This window comes from Ictalurus punctatus, chromosome 20, assembly GCF_001660625.3.
Source record: "Ictalurus punctatus breed USDA103 chromosome 20, Coco_2.0, whole genome shotgun sequence".
NCBI lineage: Eukaryota > Metazoa > Chordata > Actinopteri > Siluriformes > Ictaluridae > Ictalurus > Ictalurus punctatus.
Window position 1 is genome coordinate 3,930,697 of NC_030435.2, and position 26,540 is coordinate 3,957,236.

Here is a 26,540-nt window from a genome sequence, read left to right on the forward strand (position 1 = left end):
TACAATAACATAACATCTCTCCACATAAACAAGAAGAATGACATAAATGTAAATACATATATGCCTGAGGCATTAATAATATCCATAATAAGCCTTGAACTCTAGTGCATGGATCTCCAGCCCTCCTCCTCGAAAGCTTCCCACAGACTTCAATTCCAGCTCTAATCGAAAACATCCGATCCACTTTTAGATCCTAATTAGTGTCTCCAGAAGAGCTTGATTAGCAGAATCAAGTGTGTTAGATGTGGTTTGGAGCTGAAGCCTGCAGAAGGAGGGCTGGAGACCCTCACTCTAGTTCTCAGATTCAGACCAACTGCGCCGCTCAGAGCATTAAGAGTTACAGAGAAGTCCTTTGTTCTGTAGAACAGCTGATCAAAATCATCAGCTCATCAGCAAGCCTCACAGTGAGCTTCGCGTTACAGCAAAGGGACAAAAGATTTTTCTTCAAGAACCTGTCAATAACCGTACCTTTCCAATAACAAAGCTGTAAGTCTGGGGTATAACCAGAAAAACATTTGTTCCTGTCACTCTCTCTCTCTCTCTCTCTCTCTCTCTCTCTCTCTATATATATATATATATATATATATATATATATATATATATATATATATATATATATATATATATATATATTCTGCTAGGAAAGGATAAAACCCCTATCCAAAATATGGGCTGTTATCACCTTATATTATCACCTTGGTTGATAGGGAATGAATGGTTTATTGGATAGTTAATGGTTCTTAGTCTCTATAGCAGGTTCTGCTTGGAAAACGCTCCGAAAGGTTAAATCTATAACTCTTAGACAATCTTCTTCTTTTTGTCTCTCTCTGGAAACTATTAACAGTTTTATTACTGTCGAACCATAAAGCATATGAAGTTTCACTATAAGAAAAAATTACCAGCAGAAAACCCTGTTTTTCATCCATTCTTTTCATTGCTTTGGTTTTTCCAGTGGTTCTTTGGTTAAGCATTCTTAACTCCCAAAGTGTTAAATATATGTAGAACCATAAATGTTTTTTGGTTTTTTTAAACTTATTCATTTAAGGGAACTCTCGAAGTGTTTTTTTCTTCTTCTTCTTCTTCTTCTTCTTTTTTAATGTAGAACCCTACAAAAGAGCTTTTCTGTATGAGAGAGACTTGCGTATTCGTATAAACTTCTGGATTGGGAAGATTAGAAAAATCAAAGAAAATCTGAAAATTCAATGTCCACGCTTTCAACTTTTTTTTTTAACATTGAATTGCAAATTCCTCTGTGTCAGGACAGGTCTGGCAAACCCTGATCAAGTGATATATGTCTGTAGACTAGCATGGTTTAGAGATTCCCCTGCTTAAACACACCTGATTCAGCTGCATCGATTCATGGCGAGCTTTTACAGATGTTGTAAATGACTAACATTCCAAACCAGAGTTGGTGTCCTCTATAGAAAAAGGGTTCTTCTGGTGCCGTAGATCTCAGAGGCAACATTAAAGATGTAGGGCTAGGGGGCATGGTAGCTTGCTGGTTAGCACACTTGCCTCACATTTCCATGGTTGTGGGCTTGAGTCCTGCTTCCGCCCTGTGTGCAAGGAGTTTGCATTTTCTCCCTGTGCTTCGGGGGTTTCCTCCGTGTAATTGATTTCCTTCCGCAGTCCAAAGACGTGCGTTGTAGGCGTTGGTTGCCATTTCCAAATTGTCTGTACTGCGTGAATGGGTGTGTGCGATTGTGCCCTGCGATGGGTTGGCACCCTGTCCAGAGTGTCCCTCTGCCATGTCCCCCGAGTTTCTTGGGATAGGCTCCAGGCTCCAGATAGACAGATAGATAAGCCCATATTTAAATAAAGTGCTTCAATTTTTTGGAAGAGTTGCAAAGTATGAAGTTTTTAAAAAAAACATATTTATTCATTTAGTTGGATAGTTAGTTAGCTAGTTAGTCCGTTAGTTCTTTCTTTCTTTTCTTTTCTTATTTGTTTTCACAGTTGAAAACGTTCCTGGCTGTAAAAAGTTTGAGAACCCCCTAGTGTCTCTTGAGAAACTTCTTTCTAAAAATATTTATTTATTTATTTTGACTGCCAACCCAATCTGATGATAAACCCCTTTGCTGTGGGGTTCTGCACTGATTCCTCCTGATGTATCCTATGTGGAGTCCTTAGGGTTCTACATTTCACCTATTTTTTTTTTCTTTCCCCTTGAGTGTACTGCTTGTGTGAAGTCGGTGCGTCATTACGCACTCTCCAACCATTTACAGAGCCACTTCAATCCACTCAGGAGGTCTAGCTGAGAAAGTGGGTGTGGTGTGAGAACATCACCAGCTTTTAGGTTTTCAGACATCTGCATGATTCCTTCCTTTGTGGTGTGAGAGCCTCGCTATACAGTTGTATACACATTGTGGGTATCTGATTCTTCCAGTGCGGATGTGTGTGTGCCTGCGCGTCGCAGTGGCACTGAGCTGAACCTCGGAGCGATGGCGCGCTGCGCGTTCTGGAGCGCTCTGTGTCTCTTCTTCATATCCTCCGCTGGACTTTGTTTCGGTACCGGTTTCATCTACCCGTTCCCTGGACTCACACTGCAGCATGTGAGCTCAGAACAAAGCGTCGCTGGACCCCCGGCTGCAGGCATCAGCTCTCAGCGCAGGTAAGAAACGCGCTCAGCTTTATTATTATCCGCACATATGAAGCACTAACATAATAACTTCAAGCCTTTCTTTCTTAGAATTCCACATAAATTGGCATATACGATTGCCTTTGGCGGGGTTGCCAGATTTCTCCTAATTAAATCCAGCCTACAAAATCCACTCAAAGCAATGCAGAGATTGAAAAAGTAGTCACAGTGTTGTAACCTACAAGTACACATCTGTTGTTGTTGTTGTTGTTGTTGTTGTTGTTGTTGTTGTTGTTGTTTTAAGTCCAAGCTGAGTCTCACACCGACATTCCTGTATTGATGGTGATTTGCTTTACACTCTCAAAAATAAATGCTACTTTTCCTTGTTACTAGGTTGGTACCATCTAGAGTACATCTTCTGTACCTTCAGAAGGAATCATGAATATAGTACATCTTTTAAAATCATTTAAACTACACATCTGGGTGACATGTTTACTTTTTAAAAGTTCATTAAAGGCACACCACGTGCACCTTCCCAGGTAAAGCATGTATCCTTGATGGTACCAAGGAAAAGTACGATTCAATACCGTTATTTCCAACATAGTAAATAAACAATCTGAGTTCTTAGTGTAAAGATGATCTATATAGATATGTCTGCAACATTCAGGAAAAAATGTTGGAGCGAATCCAAGTCAGTGCCAGAGTCTCATAAGCTCAAGTAGTGAATACGCAAAGCCATTCGATGTTACAACTTAAGTCTGACAGAAATCCAAGTTCTGGACTGCATTAAAGTTACTTGAGAACGTAGCACAAAGTTTTTTTGGGGGGGAAACAGAAAGTTTCAAGATGAAAGTTAGGGAAGAAAATGATGTAGAGTATAATGTAGGTCTTCGTGTACAGTATGCTCATTAAAATTGATCAGTCAGTGGTCTTATTGCATGAATAAATTGGGCTGAACTCAATAGAAATACTTTACAAAACTTTACTTAAAACATTGTTTCACCTTTTTTAAAAAAAAAAAAAAAATCAAGTAGAAATTGATGCAGAAGGAAATCTGTGTACTGGTGACCGTGTGTTCCCATGTTGTTGTGACCTCAGGTGTGTTTACTGTATATCAACTCGGGCAAGGTGGATGTTGGGAATTCCGACTTTTCCACTTTTCCATCTCGGAGGTCGTTTTATTTTCCAAGTTCTAAGTACAGCACATTTCTACCGTCCATGCCCATAACCCCCGAACAATAACCAGAGCAATAATTTTTTATCTTTCTGGCCATGCTGCTCCAGCATAATCTTTGAAGCGTCAGTCAATATTGTGGTGAACGCTTGCATATGTCGAGCATTTGTTCACTTTCAGTTGCATGATTAAGCAATGGAATTTATGAATGTTATATTTTGAAAAAAAGAACCTGACCAAATCAGGGCAGTCCAACCCAAATGTTGTTCACCGGCCAAGTCCATTATCGTCCACACGCCCCCCCCCCCCCCCCCCCCAATCTAACCAAAACCAGCCTAGAAACGCAGACCAACAGTTCCCATGGCTGCTGGTTTGAGAACATGTTAAAAATGTGGAATGCTGAAGCTGCTTGTGCTTTAATGGACTCATCCTTATTTCTGTCATGCGAGCTCTTTCACTTTATTCCAGGAACTGGTGCCAGTACACGGTATCGAAGACGGTTACATGCCAGGTGCATAACGGCACAGAGACGACGGTGCAGAGGGTGTACCAAGGCTGTCGATGGCCAGGACACTGCTCCAAAGTCATCAGGTATGAACCTGTATCATTGCTCTTTCGTGTATCTGCTTAGTGCTTTCCAGGTGTCTAAATTTCCAGAAATTGCATTCTCTTTGAACACTAAATGCCAAACTACAGACAGTTCCGTTGAGACAAATGAGAGGTCGGCTCATGTTACGGTAGAATCAGATTTTGAAACTATAAACCGCTCTATGACAATCCAAAGCCACCGTTGCAAGAAATGTGACTCGAATCCCGCAATGCATCAGAATGCAAATGCTGGAATGCTTATACAATGCTGATTTCTTTACACTGGCAGTTACAGGACTCTGATTAGGCCTTCGTATAAGGTGGCCTACCGACAGGTGACGGCGCTCGAATGGAGGTGCTGTCCCGGCTTCCTGGGAAGTGACTGCAGTGTAGGTATGTAAAAAAAATTAATAAATAATGAACCGTTTTCTGGCATGTAATTCTTTCAGTATGGTCCCTCACAAAATTAGAATCAATTCTCAAGATTCTTGGGGGGGGGGTATGGGGGGGCATGGCATCAGTACCTCCATATCAGATTATTTGCTGTTATTGAATGCATTAAATCAGATTATCAGATTATTATGTACTTTTGTGCAACCAAGAACAAGAGCACCACCAATGGTCATTAGAAAAATTACACAGAATGATATAAAGAAGTGATGCTGGGGCTTATTTCTTTTTAGCCGAGACTGTAGCCTATAAATGTCAGGGGATTACAGAGTGACACGCCCACAAGATTTTGATCTCCAAATGCTGACACATCCATAATACGTCATTAGCAGTGACTGAGAAGGTGCGTACAGTCGTGGTTGTAATGAACATGAACATGAACATGGTGGATTATTTACTCTATCTTCTCTACTCCGTTTCTTCTCCAAAAATGTCTTTGGAGGATAAAGTACATAGAATAAGCAAATATTGTCCAAGCAAAGTATGTATTACATGAAAAGGAAGATGTGATGAAACCCTAGGTTTTGTGTGTGTGTGTGTGTGTGTGTGTGTGTGTGTGTGTGTGTGTGTATGTGTGTGTGTTTAAATGATACAGTTACAATTTTTCTTTTTACCATGTTTGGTATTTGGAGGAAACACGGCATGAGCCCATTCGAGCATTGCAGACTTGAGACACTTTAATTTAATTTTTAAAAAATCAGAAAATACAACATAAAAAATCCCCGACAACATTCTTATTATGCCATCGACGAGGCCTCGGTATATAATACATTTCTCAACACTAATAGTGTCATTGTTAAGCTATTGATTTTAGCCCTTATATCTAATATCACGACCAGCTGTCACTGGCTAATATGTTTAAACTCGACCAAAATCCAACCTCACTCTTTCAATTACATACAAACGTTTCAAGAACTCCGGTTCGATAGCTAGCAGCGTGAAATCTCACGTAGGTCCATTGTAATAAATCTTAGTGATCCAGGAAGTGCATTTTCTCAGAATAAGCAGTGATCCTCTTTTTTATCTTTGAGAAGAAAATGCTTTCTGTCCAAGTTAATATTCATTGTGGATGCTGGAGGCTCTATGTACTGATTGAAATCATATGAAGGGAATTAATACACTTTTTACTACAGCCTCTGTTGCTCTGCTATAGTTGGTATGTGTCCATTGGTTAATTGTTGCCATGGTTTGAATGTTTTTAAAAGTGTTATGGGGGTAGTAATGGATCCTGGTGTATTGTTTCTTGCCATAGTGTGCTGATTAGTAAGAAGAGAAAAAAGCATTAGGGACGACTGAACGAAAATCCGATTTTGCACTCATTAGGGTGAGGGTTAGGTATGGGATTGGACAGAATCCTGCACACAGTTCTTAAGAGTATGTTGGAATTCAGATTTCTACTTATTCCATTATCTCTTCTTGTTTCTTGGCCAAGTGGTTAAGCTTAAATGACTTTGTCTTGTTCTTTTTCTCTCCAGGCTTTCAGTAATAAGTGCTCTGTGGTTTCACGCTCCTTAATCGAGATTCTTTTGTGTCTCTCTTTTCAAAAAAAAAAAAACAGTGAGATCATCCACCACAGGCATGGAATATCAGCCCCCCCACATACTCACTGCATAGCTTCTCCATCATACATTTTAACCCTACATCAATCTATACCGTACCTTCTCTTTTCCCCTCCTCAGACATACCTATTCCTCATCCTCTCACTGTCATCACCCACTTTCAGAACTAGTTCCAGCCTTAGGTTCGCTCACTGACCTTTTCCACCACTCCACTTCACTACCACAACATTGAGTGTTTTGTATTGTGTCGCCCCAACTTTCAGCCTGCCCAGAACTGAGGGGGGTTGGTGTGGGGTGGGGTGGGGTGGGGTAGGGGGGGCTTTAGGGGAGGCCGTAATGTTTGAACACGGGCCAGCTGTCTGGGCTGCAGAACATCTGGAAGCGCTGCGGGCCTTTTGGTGCTTGACGGAGTGAGCCAGCTAGGGAGAGACCGCGTCACTCACACACAGCTAGATTACACACATATACACGCTACGTTTCATCCTGGAACCCGGCGAGTGCAGGGGAGTGTATTAAAAGAGCAAATGAATGATAACAAGGATACTTGTGGTGCACGTAAAATCCTTCCTCGCTCGGTTGTTAAAAGAGTTCATGGGAAAGCAGCCATAGGGGCTACACCTTGTTCCCACAAATATCAGGCTGTAAGACGAAGAAGAGTGTACAGTAGGGACAGAGGGAAAATCGATCACCTTGTTAAACTGGAGACTTGCAGAAAGAAACTGTTTGAAGAAATGCTGTGTCTGAAGCTCATTAACCCAGTTCGCTCATGCACTCGACGCTATTGCAGAATAAAACGTTCTCATTGTTTGTTTATGAGCTGTTGCGCAGTAGGAATCAAAATGGCAGCAATCAACAAAGTGCCCCTTCTTCCTGTGCTTTGGAGATACTGCAACATTTGCCACCTGGGGATTTTGGATCCTGTCCTAGAGAAAGCCAAGCCGTCTTCCGGCATTTATGTTGTTGGAACGCACTTGTATGTTAGTGCTTAATGGATTTAATGTTTAGGTCTGCCTGCTGATGAAGCAGTGTTAGCTCTTTGAAGGGGATAAAACACACTCGCACACACACATTTGTGATTGTTTCCACAAACTGAAGAACCTTAAATTTAAAAATGTATATCCCTGTTGTAAAGCATGGATTTACTAAGAATGCATGGATATGCCAGCCTAGCCTTGCTTGAGCCTGTGTGTGTGTGCGTGTGTGTGTGTGTGTGTGTGTCTTGCTTGCATGGGAACATGCGTGAGAGAGAATTCTGGGGTCAGTATTTTGGGGGAGTGTTCTTGGTGGGAGAGAGAGAGATGCTTTGAGATGTTTTGCAGGTCACAGACACTAACCCCTGATGTTTGTTCACATATTTATATAGGCCAGTCCCCATCGGGATTCTTTGTGGCGCTCCACAAACCATATGCCCCCTCCCTGTCCTTCTTTCTTTTCTCTTTTAACCCTGCTTGTCTTTGGGGTAAGACCATAGAGGTGCTGGATGTATTTGTATACATTCACCAGCGTGCTCTGTTTTCTCTCATATCACTTCATTTCCTCTCCAAAGAAGCAGCATGTGTAGAATCAGCAGTTTTTACAAGGAGCAAACCATCTTGTTACAGAGTGACACAGGTCCTCGATAGTTCGCTTGAGACGTTTGGTGTGTGAAATCGCCGCAAACGACAAATATTTAGCTGTTACCGTAAATAAGGTTCGCTTGCCGAGCCAAATAAGGTATAAACAAAAGTCTTATCAGGACGGCATGATGTAAGATAGCTATAACAGATAAGTACTGATATTTAAAAAAAAACGTTCCTTAATAAAGAAAAGTCCAGTAAGTTAAAGTTTAAAACCTGTCCCTGACATTCTGTCTATTTATACATACACGAAAGAGGTTATGGGAACGAAACAGCAGACTTTCATTGTTTGCTTTACCTTTGGCAAAATGTATGTGTGTGGACTAATGGGCTAAGTCTTCAGAAAATCACATCCATATGAGAAGAACCGGCTGAGCACTCGACAGAGAGAAATAAATCCAACAAAGGATCACCCGATAAAACAAGGTCTTACAATCGCCCGAATAAAGGTGGAGGATAAAGGATTAAAGAGATAAACGAAGATAGACAAGTGTGGATTAAGATTTAAGGAGCAAAAGAAAGTGGGTCAATAGGTTCCAATGCCGTTTTTTCCAACCTCACACAACTGCCGTCCGTTCTAATGAAAAAAACGCTTGAGAATACAAAGGCGTAATCGACTTGCATAACCTTTCAATTACAAGACGTAGACCAGTTGCAACTAGATCCTCAGACTGATATGGAAATAGTATGCTGGACATGAGGAATATACACACCACCAAACCAAAAACCACTTTTCTTGTGACTCAACAAATCCAATCATCTCTGCCCTCCAACGTCTTAGACCCCTGCTGGTGCTGCAACTGGAACATGTTGGGGAAAAGTCACTCTGGATTGATCAGCAGACGCCTCAGTTTCATTGGTTTTGAGGCATTTGATGCTAATGAGGGCCAGACAGTCTGCCTTTACCCCAGCAAAGATTATTTTCCACAGGGGCAGAGCATTTCTAAGGCCCAGGACCCGATTTGCTCCAGCTTGGCTCGATGGTATGTGGAAGAGGATGCTAGCTGTAAAACTGCAGTTTGAAAGTTAGCTATCTTTTCAGCTAACTTTTTAGCTAACTTTTCAGTAGCCCTATTGAACCTCTTTGCTTTCTTTTTATTTTTTTCCCCCCTATATGCAAATGTTGACCCTGTTTGCACGATGATGGATATTCATTTATACCTCCATAGGTGCTAAGAACAAATACAGGGACAGTCAATGTTAGAAGGCTGGTATTTGAAATGGAAAACCTGAACTTGAAAACTTGAATCGGACACTTTCATATTTTCAACGTAAAGTGAGTGCGTTATTGCATTTCTTGGCTGAACCATCATCCTGTAAGTGGTCACGTTTAACTTATTAAAACACTAAAGAACATATAAATCGGCTTGTTTGCTCATCTCGTCTCCTCTCCCGCCTAGTTTATCAATTCCCCCCGCATGTCATTGTGACCAGCTCCATTTCTTTAACATTCCTCCCCAAGCTTGTTGAAAAGAAACGTAGAAACCATGCCAAAGAAAACTACAAGACACAGCATCCTGTTCTAGACCTCGGTTTTATGCAAGCCACTGGATTTTAAGCAGACGAATCCAAACCCAAATCTCTACCGGAGCAATGCAACCTGACACATGTCCCTTGTCTTCAGCGCTGCTACCTTGGACAGAATCATTTAAACCTTGTAAGAGTCTGGCAAGAATGTCTCCAACTTGGTTTTTGCAATATCCTGGTGTCGTGTGACTGGTTGTTTAAACTACATTGTTAGTCATGGACTTGATCATAAATTTTTCTGCTTTATGGAATTTAGTTATGTCGAAGCAGATCAGTAGTTTGTGTGGTACTGATGGCATGGAACACATCAGCAGAAATCTGGGAGCAATTTCCCTGCCATTACTCCTTCCCCCACTCACCTTTCACACCGAGCTGCTGATGGATATCTTAGATTGTAGTCCCAGGGCCTGAAGGTAATGGACGAATCAACATTCTGGTGTCTGGATTTCAACATATCCAGGAATGTAGAAACGTCTTGTTGTGTTGAACTGCTGTTTATTTAGAGTGAGAAATTTGAGGTCAGGGATGGTGAGTTCTTTCACTTCTTTTCAGTTTGGTCAATCTTTAATGAACAGATTTGTAAAAATGATCATGGTCTCTGGAGAACCTTTGAGTCTTGTCATCCTAAATATCTTATTCATTCATTCATTCATTTTCCTTCGGCTTTCCCTGGTGGTGGCAACAGGCCTAGATGGTAGTCAGCCCAGACTTCTCTGTACCTGGCCACAAATCCTAGCTCCTAATCAGGGATTCCTGAGCCAACAGTGACATAATCTCTCCAGCACTCCTGGATGTTCCTCAAGGGTCTCCATCCAGTTGGATAAGCAGGAGCCAAACAGGGGCATCAGGTGCCTGAACTACCTAAATTGGCTGCCCTTAATATCTTAAAATACTATCTACAATGATCTCAATTCTGCAAGTAAAGGATTTGCTTGGTTTGGATCTTGAGGCAAACCCCCAACTGCTCCAGGGCTACAGTACAAGGTTGTAAACAAACTCATATTGTGATTGCCTGTGAGATTATTCCTTTAGATGAAGTTGAGGATCTACTAGCGTTCAAAAACCAAGTTGATGTAATTGTCGTAATAGACGTAATTGTCTGGTTTATCTTTGACTGAAGTTGCACGTGAGGCCAAAACAGCAGGATGCTAGCTCTGCTTTCCACCACCCAATAACTTATGTATTGCAAAGTCCAGTCTTGATGAGCAGGAAGCTTACCTTCTAACCACAGCTTGTAGGAGCAGGAGTTTATTGCACAGCCATAGCGCTAAAGTAGAATGTGTAAATATGGACACGGATCATTTCCCAAGAAACCTCAGTGGGTGTAGGGACTCAGCGAAGTCCAGCCATGATATCATTGCCCACTTTGTTGTTGAGTCTTAGTTGTTTTCAAATACTGAACATGGAAAGTCCAAAGTAAATGCAAACCCCAGTGGTTACAAATATTTTATGGAGCAATGCTTGTGGGTGTCCTAAAACTGTGACAAGAACGTCATTCTCATAAAGGCAGTCCAGAATCTTCTTGATCAAAAATGTGCATTATTCATAGTGTTTGCGTTGGCCAGGATTCCACACACTGAAGAGGGATCTGATTGGATTTTAATGAATGATTTAGAAGGCGTTAGTCTTCATAGAAAATGGCTAAAATTGGACTTCCAAAACCATAGGCATGAGTCAGACATATGTCTGAGTCATTGTCTTACTTTCTCCAGCGGTAGCCCTCGACAGCTGCGTTTCTACAGTTAAAAGACCGAATCTAATATTTCAGAATCACAATCCTCTGATTAAAGACTGCCTTTCTATATTATAGAAAATTTGCATTCAATTTCACATTCACATTTGATATTGATTTACAACATGGTTGCTCTGGTTTAATCTGGGAAAAAAAAAAAACACAACACACATTTCTTGTGTCTTAATGGCAAATTCCGATACTGAACACCATGCTAACTCGCCACCGCCTTGTCGAAGCAGTGGTTGTGTGGCCATGTCTGATTTATGACGTAATGTCTGTGTCAGCAATATTAGTCATCTCATCAAACGCAGGCTCAGAGGTTATCTTGGCTTTGGCATACATGCATCGTGACGAATCGTTGCATTCCAGCTGAATAAGTGCCAGGCGGCTTGAAATGCAGACATTCCGACAGCTAGAGTTATATTAAGTGTGTGTCATGATTGGCTTGCTGAATACGCTCGACACTGGAAGTCGATCAGACAGAGGGACCTGTAGAGATGTATCTTATAGCAGGTATTCTTGGGGTTTTCGGGAATTATTACATGGAGGGTCAAATGGCGGGTTCTTTCTTTCTTCGACACCAACCATAATGCTAGTTGACTGAACGATGCGATGGCACTTCGGTTTGTCTTTAATGGTTCAAACTAAAATTCCACGAGAATCTCCCATTTGGAAAAGCAGGACATCTTTACAAAGCTACAGCCTTCAAGACAGCAAATGGACCTTCACATTCTCCATCGGTTAAGACTACTTTGTAATAAAGTGAGGAAAGTAAATGTTTAAAAACAGGTTCTCATGTTCACCCAGTTCTACTCGGACTTATTTCCTCGGTTAACTGTAGTCGCATCACATACGGCACATACTTCAGTGAGATATACTGTACTGTATGTGGTGTTAAAGACATGTCACACCGTATCACGTTGCAGCCGATGAATATTTGAGCAGACTTAGCGCAGCTCTTTGGCCGATGCAGAGCCTGCTTCCTTAGCACACGGACCTGGTGAGACATTAGACGTGATGGTCTAGAAAGGAAGTGGAGGTGGGCATTGACTTTGAGTTAGTGATTTAACATCAGTCCTCAGCAAAGAGGCTTCTGTGAGCTCTCGTTTATTTGGGAAGTCACCTTTACTTACATAGAACAGACGCTTCAGTATGTACGTTTCTTTTTTTTCTGTTAAAATGAAAAATACATCTTTTTCGACCAGGTGGGAAAAAAAAAGTTGTTTTAATGTTTATCATCAAATTTAGAAATGTTACCGGGAACACTGTGCGAGCAGAGTTGAAATAAGATTGTGCTGCAAACTATTATTAGAGCAGATGTTTTCAGAACGTTGCAGTAACGTTATTTTGGGAACATCACAACTTCATTTTCATAGAAACTGTTGAATACTTACTGACCCCTCGAATAAACTTTGCTCTTAGCTGGGTATTTATTTGTTTTGTTTTTTTGTGATGTTAGACACTAGTGTGCATTCAACAGGTCTGACTTATCTCAGTGGCTTGGCACGGTGAAGAGAATCACCTGCTCAGCTCAGGGGAAACAGCTGCTTGGTTTTCTTGGACGGGACAGAGTTATGCTGGCATGTCTGCCGATCGAGCAGTCATGTCCGGCCACACACTGTCCCAGACACACAGCACAGATGTCTGGGAGAGACTTGGCAGCAGGAAGCATTCCGTAGGTCATGGCTGGCCACACACCTCCTCACACACCATGTATATCTTGGGTGAAATTCAGCTCTTCTCTTCTTTTAAATGTCCAAACGGGCGGTATGCCCAAGCCATACGATCGCCTCTGTGCATCCCCCACTTCTTTTCCTCTCTTTCTTGCTCATGTCCTCCCACCTTCCATCCTTTTCTTCTCTGTTTTCATTTCCAAAACATATGTTGAACTCTTGACTTGGACGTATAAATAACTCCAGCATCTTGGGATGAATGGGTAAAATTGTTATGCTCTGGGAGATCAGTAATATTTATGAATAAGGCCCTTAAGTCTGTGCCCTTAAGAAGCCGTCTCATGTTTAGCCATAATGCAGCGACTCTTCTCGAATGCTTTATTACCATTAGTCTTAGCTATGTCTGTTTCATATCCTTCCTTTGTGTCATCCTATATGTAGGCTGATTGTAAATGAGTTCCCAGGCTAGACCTGCATAACCTCTGACCCCTTCAGCCATGTGCCTTCTGTCGTCTTGAACAGCTGTTCATAAAAAGGTTGGAGTTCCAGAAGACAGCTGCAGTGTCTAATGGTGCCAGGGTCTGTCTTATGAGGGAATATATTTGACAGCTTATTGAAACGGGACAGTTGTACGTAGAATCGTTTCGTTTCACTGTATAGTAAATCTGACCCTAACCCTATTTTTTTCTGGACTTGGATTTGTGGGAATCACAAACTCTGAGGAAGCAGCACCTTTTTTGTTGTTGTTGTTGCTAAGAGTAATTTAAAAATGTATATTTCTTCCTTTCCTTGGTCAAGTTCTCTGGGGTGCAATTATCCAATATAATACTCTGAAAATGGGCTGAAAATATTTCCCAAAATGATGGTGAGCAGGAATGTTCTGCATCCAGAAAGAGAAAGTGTTTGTAGAAGTCTGTCCACAACTATGTGTGAGAGGGAGTCTGATCTGTGGTGTGTGTGTGTGCGTGTGTGTGTGTGTGTGCGCGTTATGATGAAGGCTTAAGTGTATGTTATATCATCATGTGTACAACCCCAATTCCCAAAAAGTTGGGACGCTGTGTAAAATGTCAATAAAAACAGAATGCAATGATTTGCAAATCGTTGAATCGCATTTTGAATTCCATGGCCGCGACACGTCTCAAAAACGTTGGGACGGGGGCAACAAAAGGCTGGAAAAGTAAGTGTTAGTAAAAAGAAACAGCTGGAGGTTAATTGGGAACAGTGAGTAAGATGATTTGGTATAAAAAGATCATCTTAGAAAGACGGAGTCTCTCAGAAGTAAAGATGGGCAGAGGTTCACCAATCTGCGAAAAACTGCGTCTACAAATTGTGCAATCGTTTCAGAATAAAGTTCCTCTGCTCGTGTCACCTCCAATCGTGTCATCTTCAGTCGTATCATCTCCAGTCATGTTATCTCCAGTCGTGTCATCTTCAGTCGTGTCATCTCCAGTCATGTTATCTCCAGTCGTGTCATCTTCAGTCGTGTCATCTCCAGTCGTGTCATCTTCAGCCATGTCACCTCCAGTCATGTCACCTCCAGTCATGTCATCTCTGGTCATGTCACCTCCACTTGTGCCACCTCCGCTCATGTCACCTCTCTTCGCACCAACTCCATGTCACCTGTGGTTGTCTAATCTCCGGTCATGTCACCTCAGGTTGTGTCACATCAAGTCGTGTAACTTTTGGTCGTGTCACCTCTGATCGCATCATCTCCATTTGTGTCTTCTCTGGTCGTGTCACCTCCAGCTGTGTTACCTCTGCTCACGTCATCTCCAGAGATGTCAACTCTAGATGTGTCACCTCCAGTCATGTCACCTGCACTCGTGTCACCTCCGTTCGCATTGCATCACCTATGATCATGTTACCTCTGGTCACATTACTCCTGGTCAGGTCACCTCTCACTGCATCACCTCTGGTCATGTCATCTCTGGTAGTGTCACCTCCGGTTGCCCCAAAAGGTCAGATCTCATTGAGCACTTTTTGTTACATTCCTGCCAACAGGATAAGAATAAAGATCTCACGCTCTCTCTAAGGTTTTGTGGAATCCAGTCACCATCAGGTGAAAACTAAAGCACAACGTCTTAGTATTTCCTTTAAGGTTTGAACACTAGGTTCATAATGCTTACCCGTGGGTTAGTTTGTGGAGAAATTCTTCCCTCAGAAAAAAAGTAGTACCATCTCTGAATGACAAATATGACAGATATAAAGCTTACTTTAAAAATAACATGGCTTCAATTATCCATGAAAACATATACATAAATATTTACTCGTGGCATTAAACAAAAACCCTTAGACCTCCATTACTAGTGAGTTTGGAGGGAAAAGGATTCATGTCCTTTTCTTAAATTGCACGTGTTATGCTGCAGATGTTGTAGATAAAGAGTAAGTTTAAAAAATGCTGGCGTATTACTTTAATGCTGAGATTGGGAGCCGTCTAGTTCTGCAGTTGATTTGATCACATTTTAAACAGGCTTTGTTCATACCATGCTGTGTGTAACATCTAAATATCTTCTATTCATTTCCAACGAGGGCTGAAAATAATTTAACAGCCATGTGGTCTTAAAGTATTTTTCCAGATGTATGTATAGACTGTAAGCCTCATAGATGCAATGCTGGTCTTCAGGTTCAGGTTAGTAAACACTGAGCTAGCAACCAGACCCCCCCCCCCCCCTCCTTTTTTTTCAATACCCACCCTAAGGAACTTGTTTTTTTTCTACCCATGTAATTAAACCCTCCCAGACGGAAATCCGGACTCCTCCTTACGACTTGGTTCTTATGGCCTCTTTGGGCTTTCTACACCACATCCAGACCAATCATTGTGTAGTCCCCTTGGTTATAGACCAAACCAATCCATACTGAAGATGAATCCTCTGGAAATAGCTGTACTGGGCAGGATGCCAGAAGTATCCAGAACTTGTCTTTTAGCCTCTCTTCATTTGATTATTGTTATAAAGAGGATTGTTTGAAAGACTTGTTTTCATTGCAGGCTCAGCTACAAAAGAAGTGTTTATCCAGAAAATGGTAGGAAAGTGGTTATGCTAGTTACCTAACTACTTTTTTATCAGTTGTTTATGCAATGTATTTGGTTCGCTCTGGCTAGCACCTTGGCATCTGACATCTAGAATGCATGGTGTTGGCCAGGCTGGCACATTGTGGGGCGTTGTGTCCTCCTAGCATATGGGTACACAGCAGGGAAACTGCCATGAGGCAGACAGACAGAAAACAAGCGCTCGGAAGTTAAGAAAGCGATGGAGCAGTAAATAATGACAGTGACAGGGGAGGAAGTGAAGGAGAAGAGAAAGCCTGTCCGTACTTGTAGGTGTGTCAGACCTTGAGCTCCTGACGAATGGGATGATTTAGTGCTGGGATAATACAGTAACGAGTCGTAATTTGTTGTTTCAGCAATGCATTCACTCGGGGGACTCGTTCAAGGCATTCATCTGCTGGCACTCTGGTATACTTCAGCTGCCAACTCACTACCGCTAATTTCTGAACAATGTTCCCTGAGATCCCATCCAATTAATGTCCCTGCATATATATATATATATATATATATATATATATATATATATATATATATATATATATATATATATATATATATATATATGTAGTGTCTGTGTGTTTAAGTGCATATTATACGATAGCTAACTGATATTTCCATAAAAGCATGACAGATCAAACAGATCTTCTTTTTATTTGCCTCTGTGGAACATTTTGATCAAAGGTGTTTTTAAAAAAAATGACTCTTTTCATCTCTCATGCAGAATGTATGAACTGTACGGGTTACAATGATCTGAACAATCGCCTGAACAACCTTGAGAGTAAGGTAAGAGCAATGAAATCATCTACGATATGAGCAAAGTATTTCCTGCCTTCCCTCAAGCCTAGTTAAAACAAGCTAAATCGATTAAATATGTTTAGGTTAGCAGAAGTTACCAGTTTTGGCCGAGATTTTCGGCGCATAAAATCAAACAAAAAAGGACGCTTGTCCACATTTGTTATGTTTTTAACTTCATCCCTAACTTATTTCATAGACAGCTTACTGTTTTCCTTTCTCTTTGCTACTGTCATCATTTTCTTACATCATATTTTATTTGTTTTTGTTTTGTTTTGTTTGTTTGTTTGTTTGTTTTTTTTTGGGGGGGGGGTTCACCCCACTTTTTTGTCATATGGACAGTATTGGCGCTATGTTCCTAGGCCTGTTCAGAGATAATAATTTCTAAAAGTAAGAACTGTGATAGAATCGAGCAGCGTTATACTATTCTTAAAATAGCAGATTACTGCCTTATATTTAAATAAAACACATCCGATCCTAATGGCTTTTTGCTAAACTGTTTTAAAGGTAGTTCAGAAGTGTTTTTTAATCAGCTGACATCCGTGTTTAGTCTCAGACCCTTTACTACTTTAACTAATTCATTTTTTTCCCAGTACATTGATCTAATCAAGTTTTTTATAATAACTTCTCATTAGTGCTTTTAATGCAACTTTCTCTGAAATATTACGCAGAAAAGGAACAATGAATATGAATCTAATAGGAAAGGCCCTTAACCCTCAACTATTCAGATCTATGCTTGGATTGGATTCTGGCCCAGATTTGTTTTTTAATAAAAAGTCTCTGCCAAATGAATGAATGTAAATGTAATGTAGTGTGGACAGTAGGACATAAGCAGTGAAGTTTCTAAGCTAGTTTGTGGAATCGTAATATTTAGAGGATTTTGTGACTTTGTTGTGCGCTTTTGGCTGTGTTTTAGATCAAGTTGTTACAGGAGGCTGAACCTCGTCCTCCATCTATCAATACTCTGCTGGAGAGATCAACAGACAACGAGGTAGAAACCCCAGAGCCCACCCCCAGGGGACCCCCACCTTTTTGGCAACCAGGTGAGCCAATCACCTGCCATCACTTTTCTTAACAATCCCTCATTTTAACAGGGACCAGCGTTTCACCCCAAGAAGAGAGCCTCCCTGAGATTTGCGGCCACATACATGGAGAAAGTAATGGCCATAGGAGTGGAGGAGTAATGACATGTTGAGTCTATAAATGCTGGTGCTTAGAGACATGAATAAAGCATATTCATATTTCTTTAGGGCTCAAGCTGCCAAAAATGTCTCGTGTCTGAAAAATCTCACCTGCTTTCTAAAAGTGTTAAAAAGTCTTGTTCTCAGGCGAATATTAGAATTTTTAAGCAGGTCAGAGTAAGAGTATCAATAAGCAAAGGTTCTACAATTCAAACCACTGCAAAGTTTTGTCTGTGAAAGTTTTCCGTCAGGTCATAGATTTGTCAAATAGTTTCAAGCAGGCAGTGGAGGCTCAGCTGCTAAGATTCTGTGCGAATGACCAGAATTTTGTGTGGACTGCCAGGGGGACAGTGGGTCTTATATATCTAGCGCTATATGAACAAAATTATTCATAAATTACTCATAGGAACACTTATACAAGAAATGTGATGTACATGAACACAGGGTTGCTAGGGTCATTTTATTTACACCAAAACTGGGATAGTTTTGGAACAAGTTTGCGAATGAAAAGAGCAAGTCCGCAGATGCTGGGTTTTTTGGGTCTAGTTTAAAAAAAGGCATGATAGCCAAGATCTTGCTTTAAAGCAAGGAATCAACTATGATCAATTTAAGCAAACATAGCCTATGAGAAACTAAGAGAAAGTGTGTTGCAAGTGCGGTGCAGACAGTGTATCTACGCTATACAGAACCATTTCTGTTGTAAGATATATTGTGAAGATTGGTAGAGGGAAAGGAGGATTATGGAGAGGATAATGTTCGTACCAGGCAATGATGGCGGGGAAAAAGGTATATTGCAGATACTGCAAATCAGAAATGCGTGCACTGCACGGTGAAGTTCTTTTCCAACCAAAGACTAAGAAAAAGAAGAAAAATGCATGTCCTTTTCGCAATGCCCAAACTTTTTGGGTTAGTTTCAGGTCTCTGTGCAGTTTGTGAGTTGTAGTTTGGCTGGAAATTTTAGATCTGGCAACCCTGTTCGAAAACATTTCATGTGGAAAAACATTTGCATCTTGAGTTTGAGTAACTCAGCCCCTGAGTTTCTGTAAATTTACACAGAGAAAACTAACTAATGTGAACATTGACGGACTTGGAATGATTGGCTTTGTATAATTGGCATGGCATTCACATCACATCACTTATTTATTTTAATTGCACCCAGAAATTTGTGAAACTCTGACTTAAATAAAGCAATCCAAAAGAAATCCATAAATTTAGATAGAACCCTAATTATTATTATTTTATTTTTTTTTTGCTATGATCAGAGTTAATATAACCATTTAGCATTATTTGTTGTTGGGACTGAATTTGGGTGGCAGGGGAACTGTCTCTGGTTTGACGGGCATTCTTATTTAGACAGTGCTATGACAGTAAAGTGTACCTGTGGTTGGTCTGAACTGCACTGCAATTCTCTGTCAGTTACTTCAATTTCTAACACATTTTTGTGTCAGAGTTTTTCATTAATCTTGTTTTCTGCATGGGAGAATCATCAGACAAGTGCGACTGTGAATGTGTGCAGTTTAGAAGGAACAGTGACCTCAAGGTAAAGTAAAAAAAAATAAATTTGGAAATAAACATTCTTTAAAGGCTAGCTAATAAACTACTATTTGACAATATGCTTGGCCAAATAGTATTCCATCGGTGTCGTATTCAATTGGTTATTCCAACAGCCCGGGTTTTTAGAGATGCTAGCACAAATACGTTTGACATAAACATATCCTTCTGTACGGTAAGCAGTATTAGAACTGCTGCCATGAAACTTAGTCGATCTGTTCCAGCATTCTCCAAAGTCTCACAAATCCAGCGTTCAGCACTCGTACTGTGTCCATCAGTAAAACCGCATGCAGCAGACTAATGAGTGTGCTATTGTTTTCAGTGGTGCTTTACTCTCTTTACAAGCCAAGATTAGATTTCCATTAAAATCTCAACTTCAAATAAAATGTCATTATCCCATGAGGTCCTTCTTCATCATATTTCCTATTTACATCTGTGTGGGCCCGTCCAGTGTTTAATCTGGCAATCCGAACCAAGTCCTGGTTTCACTGCGTCAAATCAGCTTAATAGATTCGAGGTAAACTCCCTCAGCGAGGCAGGACAAAAAAAGCCATTCTATACTATAACACAAAGGACACCCAGCCTAGGAGAATGAATTAGTTAGGGTACATTTCAAGCTGTGAGAATATTGGGTTTATTCCAAATGAACAGGGTCGTAATTTATGTTGAAAGCCTGGCAGAATAGGTTCTACAGTTGTTTCATCTGTCTTAAAATATACTACAGATAATGAATGGTTTGTTTGGTCTTATTTTGCCAATGAACTAAATGTGCATGAGAAAATGGCACGAGTTCCATTACTATTACTATCAGTCTTCAAAATGTAGAAGGTGAAGTCGGGGAAACAAAAGGATAGCGTTCTTAATAGATATATATATTTAAAAAATTTGAGTTGTGTCACTATTGTGTACATGTAGGTATCAAATATTTATTCTTATATGGCCTTTACAAAAAAAATATATATTTTTATTTATTTATTCATTTATTTGTAAACACAGACAATATACAATATATCTTATATCTTGAGAAATAGAACCCTAAAGGATTCTTTGTTTGTCCCTCTGGGGAACTCTTAAAGGTTATGTAGAACCTCAGAACAGAGTAGAGTAAAGATAATACATGGCTCCTTAAATAAAGCTTACCAAAGAAATATTGGCACCCTTCTTAAAAATGAGCCATGACTAACCATCCATCCATCTTCTATACCGCTTAATCCTTTTCAGGGTCATGGGGAAATCTGGAGCCTATCCCAGGGAGCATCGAGAACAAGGCAGGGTACACTATGGACAGGTGTATACCCCACAGGGCACACAATCACACACACATTCAAACACTACGGACACTTTGGACATGCCAATCAGCCTACCATGCATGTCTTTGGACTGGGGGAGGAAACCGGAGTACCCCGAGGAAACCCCCGCAGTACGTGGAGAACATGCAAACTCCTCACACACAGGGGCCACGGTGGGAACCGAAACCCCGTCCCTGGAGGTGTGAGGCGAACGTGTTTTTCAAGTAGCACATACTGCATGTTTGAACAAATCGCTGGTCTCAAAATTATTGTCAGCTTTACGATTAATATTTTGTTGTGTCTGCATTAAAGAGAATAACGTAACAGGGTCTCTTCCTGTAATGTCTAACGAGGCTGGATATACTGGTAGAACAATCTTGGTTCACTTCTCCGTGTAGTAAAACATTTTAAAGTTCTTTATATTCTTAGTTTTGCTCATGTAGACTTCCCTCTGGTTCAAATCTGGAGACTGATTAACAAAGACTTAATACAAAAAGTGTTTGGCTCATCATCTTGCTGAAAGCTCTATCTATGGGCATAACCTCTAGGTAGAGGCAACCAGGATTTGGGCTGAAATATCCTGGTACTGGTATCCTGGTAGCCACAAAACAGCATAAAAATGTCAATTATCCATCTGTAAATCTTACCATGGCTGTCAGGTGCTTTCCCTTGAATGCAGTTCCATTTTGTCCCCAAACACGTTGCTGGTGTGCATAACCAAAGAGTTTGATTTTGCTCTCATCCAACCATAAGATAGTAGTTCCAATGATGCTTGGTGAAGTTCGGGTGCTCCATTTTGTGAGACGTGCTCAAGAACTTCCTTCTTGCGACGCTTCCAAAGAGCGTGTTGTTATGAAGGTAGTGTTTAAGAGTTGATTTTGAAACTGGACAGCCGCAGGTATTTTCTGATCCTCCTCAATGTACGGGAGAACAGTGTACTCAATTCCTGGTCCAACTTTTTCAGACATGTGAAACCTTTTTTGTTATGGCCTTAATTGTTCTGAGTACTGAACAACCATCGTTCTCTTGTGTGCTGAACATTTTTTGTTTTTCCCCATGGTTATGGGGGACAAATGGATTTTACACGTGTGCAACTTTATATTTATACTCCAGGAAGACTAGGCATGGTTAAAGGCAACACTAGTTCATGGAAATTAAAACTATTAATGAGTTTTTCAAGAATGCCAAAAAAATGTCTTTGTGTTTATGTGGAATATTTTATATAAAGGGACAAGAGGCCCTCCAGGGCCCATAGGACCACCTGGTTTACCTGGTTCATCGGGACCTCCCGGACCTGCAGGAGAGACAGGTTCTCCAGGCCGACCGGGACCCACAGGTCAGAGTCATTATCCATTTTTTTTCTTTTCTCTGACATAAATGTGCTTGCACATACTCTCTCTTGTCAAGTCCCAGATCATCTTCAACCTCCATGTTCTGTTCACCACATAGCAATGGATGCCCCTTTGGTCCAGATCCAACTTTTAGGAATTTCTACCAATACCCTTATCTTCAAATAGAAAATATGTCCTATCTTCCCATGACTGGTTATAAATATTAATATTATTTGTAGATATACTTAACACACGCAAAAAACTTTCCTTAGACCTGGATGGAAGGATTGTGGCTTTGTAAGGGGAGGTCATCCTTCAGTCCTATTGGATTTTGAACTGTGAAAATTGCATAACAGGAACACTCAGTACTCAGTCAGTACTAACAGACCATGAATCATTTCTAGGGAGACAAGGAAAACAAGACACAAGGCACATGGCAAAAGGAAACAATGAATGAGTCACAGTGCTCGAAGTTATAGTGGAAACATATGCAAGACACTGTTAGGATACAACACAAACCAAGCAATGTATATACAGTGCCCTGTAACCTGCATATAACTGCTTATAAGGAGTGAGCCAGCTCAGCATAACACCAATTGAATCCTTAGTAGTGTTATATGAACGGATGAATTAAAACATGCTGTTATAGGAAAGTAATCATTGACAGGATCCTGACATAGTGACACTGGAGACTCCTTACATAAATGTTAAACAATTACAAAAAGCTTTACCATTTCAATGATTATAGGTTATCTTTGTTAGGTTATGTTAAGTGTCCACCATATAAGCCCCTGGGAATTAGCGGTTACTACAGAAACAATAATGTATTAGAAAGCATGTATTCATATAAAGCTATGATTTAAATTACAGCCAGAACTACTGTCCGAACTGCTGTTATAGAAATGGAACTGCTCAGATCAGAGAATTCAGCATTGTTGTGGTATATGATATATTAATTGTACTGTATATACACATACATATAAATAGTCATGGTGCTCATTCTTGTTTTCAGGCCCAAAGGGAGAAAGAGGCTTTCCAGGTGAAATTGGTCTTCCAGGTCCTCCAGGACAACCTGGACTGCCCAACTCTATTCCTCTACGCGGGGATGTATTTCAGGGACTCAGTCCAGATGAAACAGGTGAGTGGACTCACTGTACATTTATGGTATATGTTCGGGTAACAAGCATCCAGACTATGTGTGTGTGGGGGTGTGTGTGTGTGTGTGTGTGTATGTGGAGCTTTTCAGTAATCCAGGTGAAGCTAATGAAGTTCCTAGAAACTTCCTTTGTTTCTTATTATATCGTCTTAAAGTCTTGTCACGTGTAAATGGCAAAGTCGGAAAAGCGATGACCTGTAGATATTATTCGACCTAAAGTTTGCCTAAAAGTAAACTGCATGCTTACACAGATGGCGAATTAAGATATTGTCAAGAATAAACAAATGTGTGCAGCCGAGCGCTCAGCCCTTTTAGTCATCATTTCTGCTGAAGGGACTGAAGTGACTGAAATGAAATTTATGACAATATAAACCATAGCGCGTCTAGTAAAAAATAATGAATTCATAAAACGATGAATAGATTCCATTACTCATTTGATTCCCTTGAGTCATTTGAGTTCCATAACAGCAACTCTACTGAGTCAAGTGAATCGTTTGACAACTACAGTCTGAGTTCAACTGTAGAGTTTAGGAATGTAACAGAACACTAATACATTGAATGAAATGATAATGTACTTGAAACAGATATGAATACAGATACGATTAGGAGCTGTACTATTTGTATGTAATAGAAAGCCAGAACGGTTCACAGGGCATTTGACTGAGACTGTAGATGTGCGTCGGCACTGGGATCTCGCAGGATGCAACAATAAATCACGCAAGCAGGAGGATTTCACTTTGTTGTGAACGAGCTGTCAGCTATGACAAAGAAAGACCTGCTGGATGCATTTACAGCATTCATTTGTTCATCCTTAGCAACTGACTGGTTAGGGTAGCTGTCGTTTTCAAATGAGGTTGGTAGTTTGTTTATATTTTGTGAAACAGAACCAAATAATATTGTTATCATGGACAGATATGAATAAATATAATAATAATCAATCAAAGCCGCAAGCAGCATTTTCGGGGGCCAAGCACCCAGACTTGGTGAGACATTCACAGACATGCTAGCCTTTTTGCCTAAGCAATCACAGAAAAGCTTTAGCCATAACTTTAGGCAAAGGGATTAAAGATTGATTTGTAGATTCATTCAAACAGGAAGTGTATGTTTTGATCACGGACAGTAGTGGAATTCACTGACTGCAGGAGGAAAGGTCTAGATGAACAAATGGGCAGCAGGGTGGCATTGCTGCTGCAGCTGCTCTTACTGCTGTGACCTGTGGTGTTTTCTGTTGCTTCTTTGACGTGTGGTTGTGATTGCTACTGCTCTGACCGGAAGTTTGTTTCTTAATGGAAATTTAAAACATCTAAGGTCTCAAAATTAGGTGAGACAAATTTGGACAAAATTTGGAGAAGAAGGAGTAAAAAGGGCATTTAGATTGAAGCATTTTGGTCATGTTATTGTAACTTTTGACCAGTAAGTGGTGCTGTCACGAACTTTGTTGCATAGTCTCAGGGCATTTTCCTGAAGACATCCTACCAAAATTTGTGTCAGTGCGCATGGTCGTCCTCTTTGGCAGCTTCACTGTCAGATTTGTTGACACGTTACAGGCAACTGTAACAACATGCTGATGTGTACCAAGTTTAGCGATGATTGGACAAAATTTGTAGGAGGAGTAGAGAAAAAACATTTTTTTTAAATATCCAAGGTGGCAGAAAATCTGATTAGGCAGAAATTGACATATCTCAACTCAGAGAAAATTTAAATATACTTCCAAATTAGGCCCAAATCTGACTCGATGGTGCCACTAGAGCGTCGGCAGCGCTTAGCCTAAATTTGGTCAGAATGTTCCTTAGACCCTCCACAATCACTTTGCCAAATTTCAGAACTTTTTATCAGACGGTTCTACGGGTTGCCAAAGACAGCCTAGCCAGAAGAAGAAGAAGCAGAAGAAGAAAAATAAGAACAGGTAGAATAATAATAGGGGGCCGAGCACCAAAGCGGCGTCTAAATGTGTGAGTGGGATTAAAAAAAAACAACACATCACTAGTTCAGACCAATTATGAACTCGAGTGATGTAGCTGAGTTTGAGGGATTGACCTTGAATTCACACTCCATACTGAAACTGATGACATTTCTACATCCATTTTATTTTTATTTCTGAGTTCATATTTAATTATTTAGTCCACTTTGTATGTAAATATTTGGAGCACTAAACCGATAAAGATACTGATAGTGGGACTGCTTTACATCCTTTCTTGAATTTATCAGTAAAATTCTAGAAAAAGGCTGTTTCAGAATTATCTTCAGTTTCCAGTAAATAAGTACACACCTACAGTAGGAACTCTCAGGACAGGTTTCTCCCATCATATACAGAATCATAAATGCACACCCAGAACATCTTACAGATGTTCTCATGGATCGTTTCAGATCATTTACCTTGTGTGATATGATTGCCAATAGTAACCGCATTGTTTTGAGCTACATGTGCTTCATGACTCTGAACCATGGTCCGTGATTAGAATTCCCATATTTAACAGCATACCTTTCTGCAATGTTAAATCTTTAGAGCAATCTTCTCTCCATCACACTGAGGACAGATTTTCCGGCATGCTTTAAGGAAATTGTGCCTTCTGACAGATGTAACAATGGAGGTCAGAATGATTTCATGATTTCCTTGATAAGATATTACAGATAGAGTCTTTCAAACACTCAAGGTGTTTCAAATTACGATCTCAACCTGAACTTGTGGTTTATTGACTACATGTTGTTTTTATTACCAATAGTAGGCTCCATTGACGTCATTTATCTTTGCGAAATTATGAAAAGCAATGAGACCAGGTGTTATTATTCCACTCATCTGTTTCCTACATTTAACTGTAATTTCCTTACATCACCCGCTATTATTCTGACCTTACTGAACGACTTCCACAGCATTTGTTTCCTTTGTTTTTTACTTGGAAAAGCACTGGCCACATCGACCCCTGAGTAACTTGGTAATTATTTGTTTCGTAATTAGTAGTGTATACAGACGGCGTCCAGACTGCTCTCACGTCCTGAGGCCCAATTTTCATAGAATGCAAAGGATAGAATTTTCCATGAAATTTTCCATGCTTCTCTAATTACTGTACAGTTTAATCCAGTGAATTTAATTCAAACTAGGCTTGGAAAACCAAGCGTGGAGCTTGGAAGCTAAAACAAATATTTAAGTGTGAATTTAGTATAGAAAACCAGAACCCTACGTACAAATATCAAAAAATTCAAATTTTAAAAGTAGACACTTACAGAGAGGTCAAAAAATTAAACTTTTTATGTTCTACTCAAATATTGAGTTTTCTTCAGTGATTTTAAACCCTT

General features: G+C 40.3%; 1 protein-coding gene across 3 annotated transcripts in view; it reads left to right on the forward strand.

Moving 5' to 3' along the window:
* Window positions 1-2,211: 2,211 nt before the first annotated feature.
* LOC108280769 (collagen alpha-1(XXVI) chain) overlaps window positions 2,212-26,540 on the forward strand; it is a 35,522-nt gene continuing 11,193 nt past the window's right edge. The window contains exons 1-7 of one of the 3 annotated variants that reach the window (XM_017496157.3): window positions 2,212-2,611; window positions 4,221-4,343; window positions 4,636-4,733; window positions 16,668-16,729; window positions 17,655-17,781; window positions 21,988-22,095; window positions 23,103-23,228. In XM_017496157.3, coding sequence (XP_017351646.1) covers window positions 2,442-2,611; window positions 4,221-4,343; window positions 4,636-4,733; window positions 16,668-16,729; window positions 17,655-17,781; window positions 21,988-22,095; window positions 23,103-23,228 — 814 coding nt within the window. In that variant the 5' untranslated portion in view covers window positions 2,212-2,441. Of the gene's footprint in view, window positions 2,612-4,220; window positions 4,344-4,629; window positions 4,734-16,667; window positions 16,730-17,654; window positions 17,782-21,987; window positions 22,096-23,102; window positions 23,229-26,540 lie in introns of all 3 variants that reach the window. The other 2 variants (XM_017496154.3, XM_017496156.3) reach the window with 2 other exon arrangements.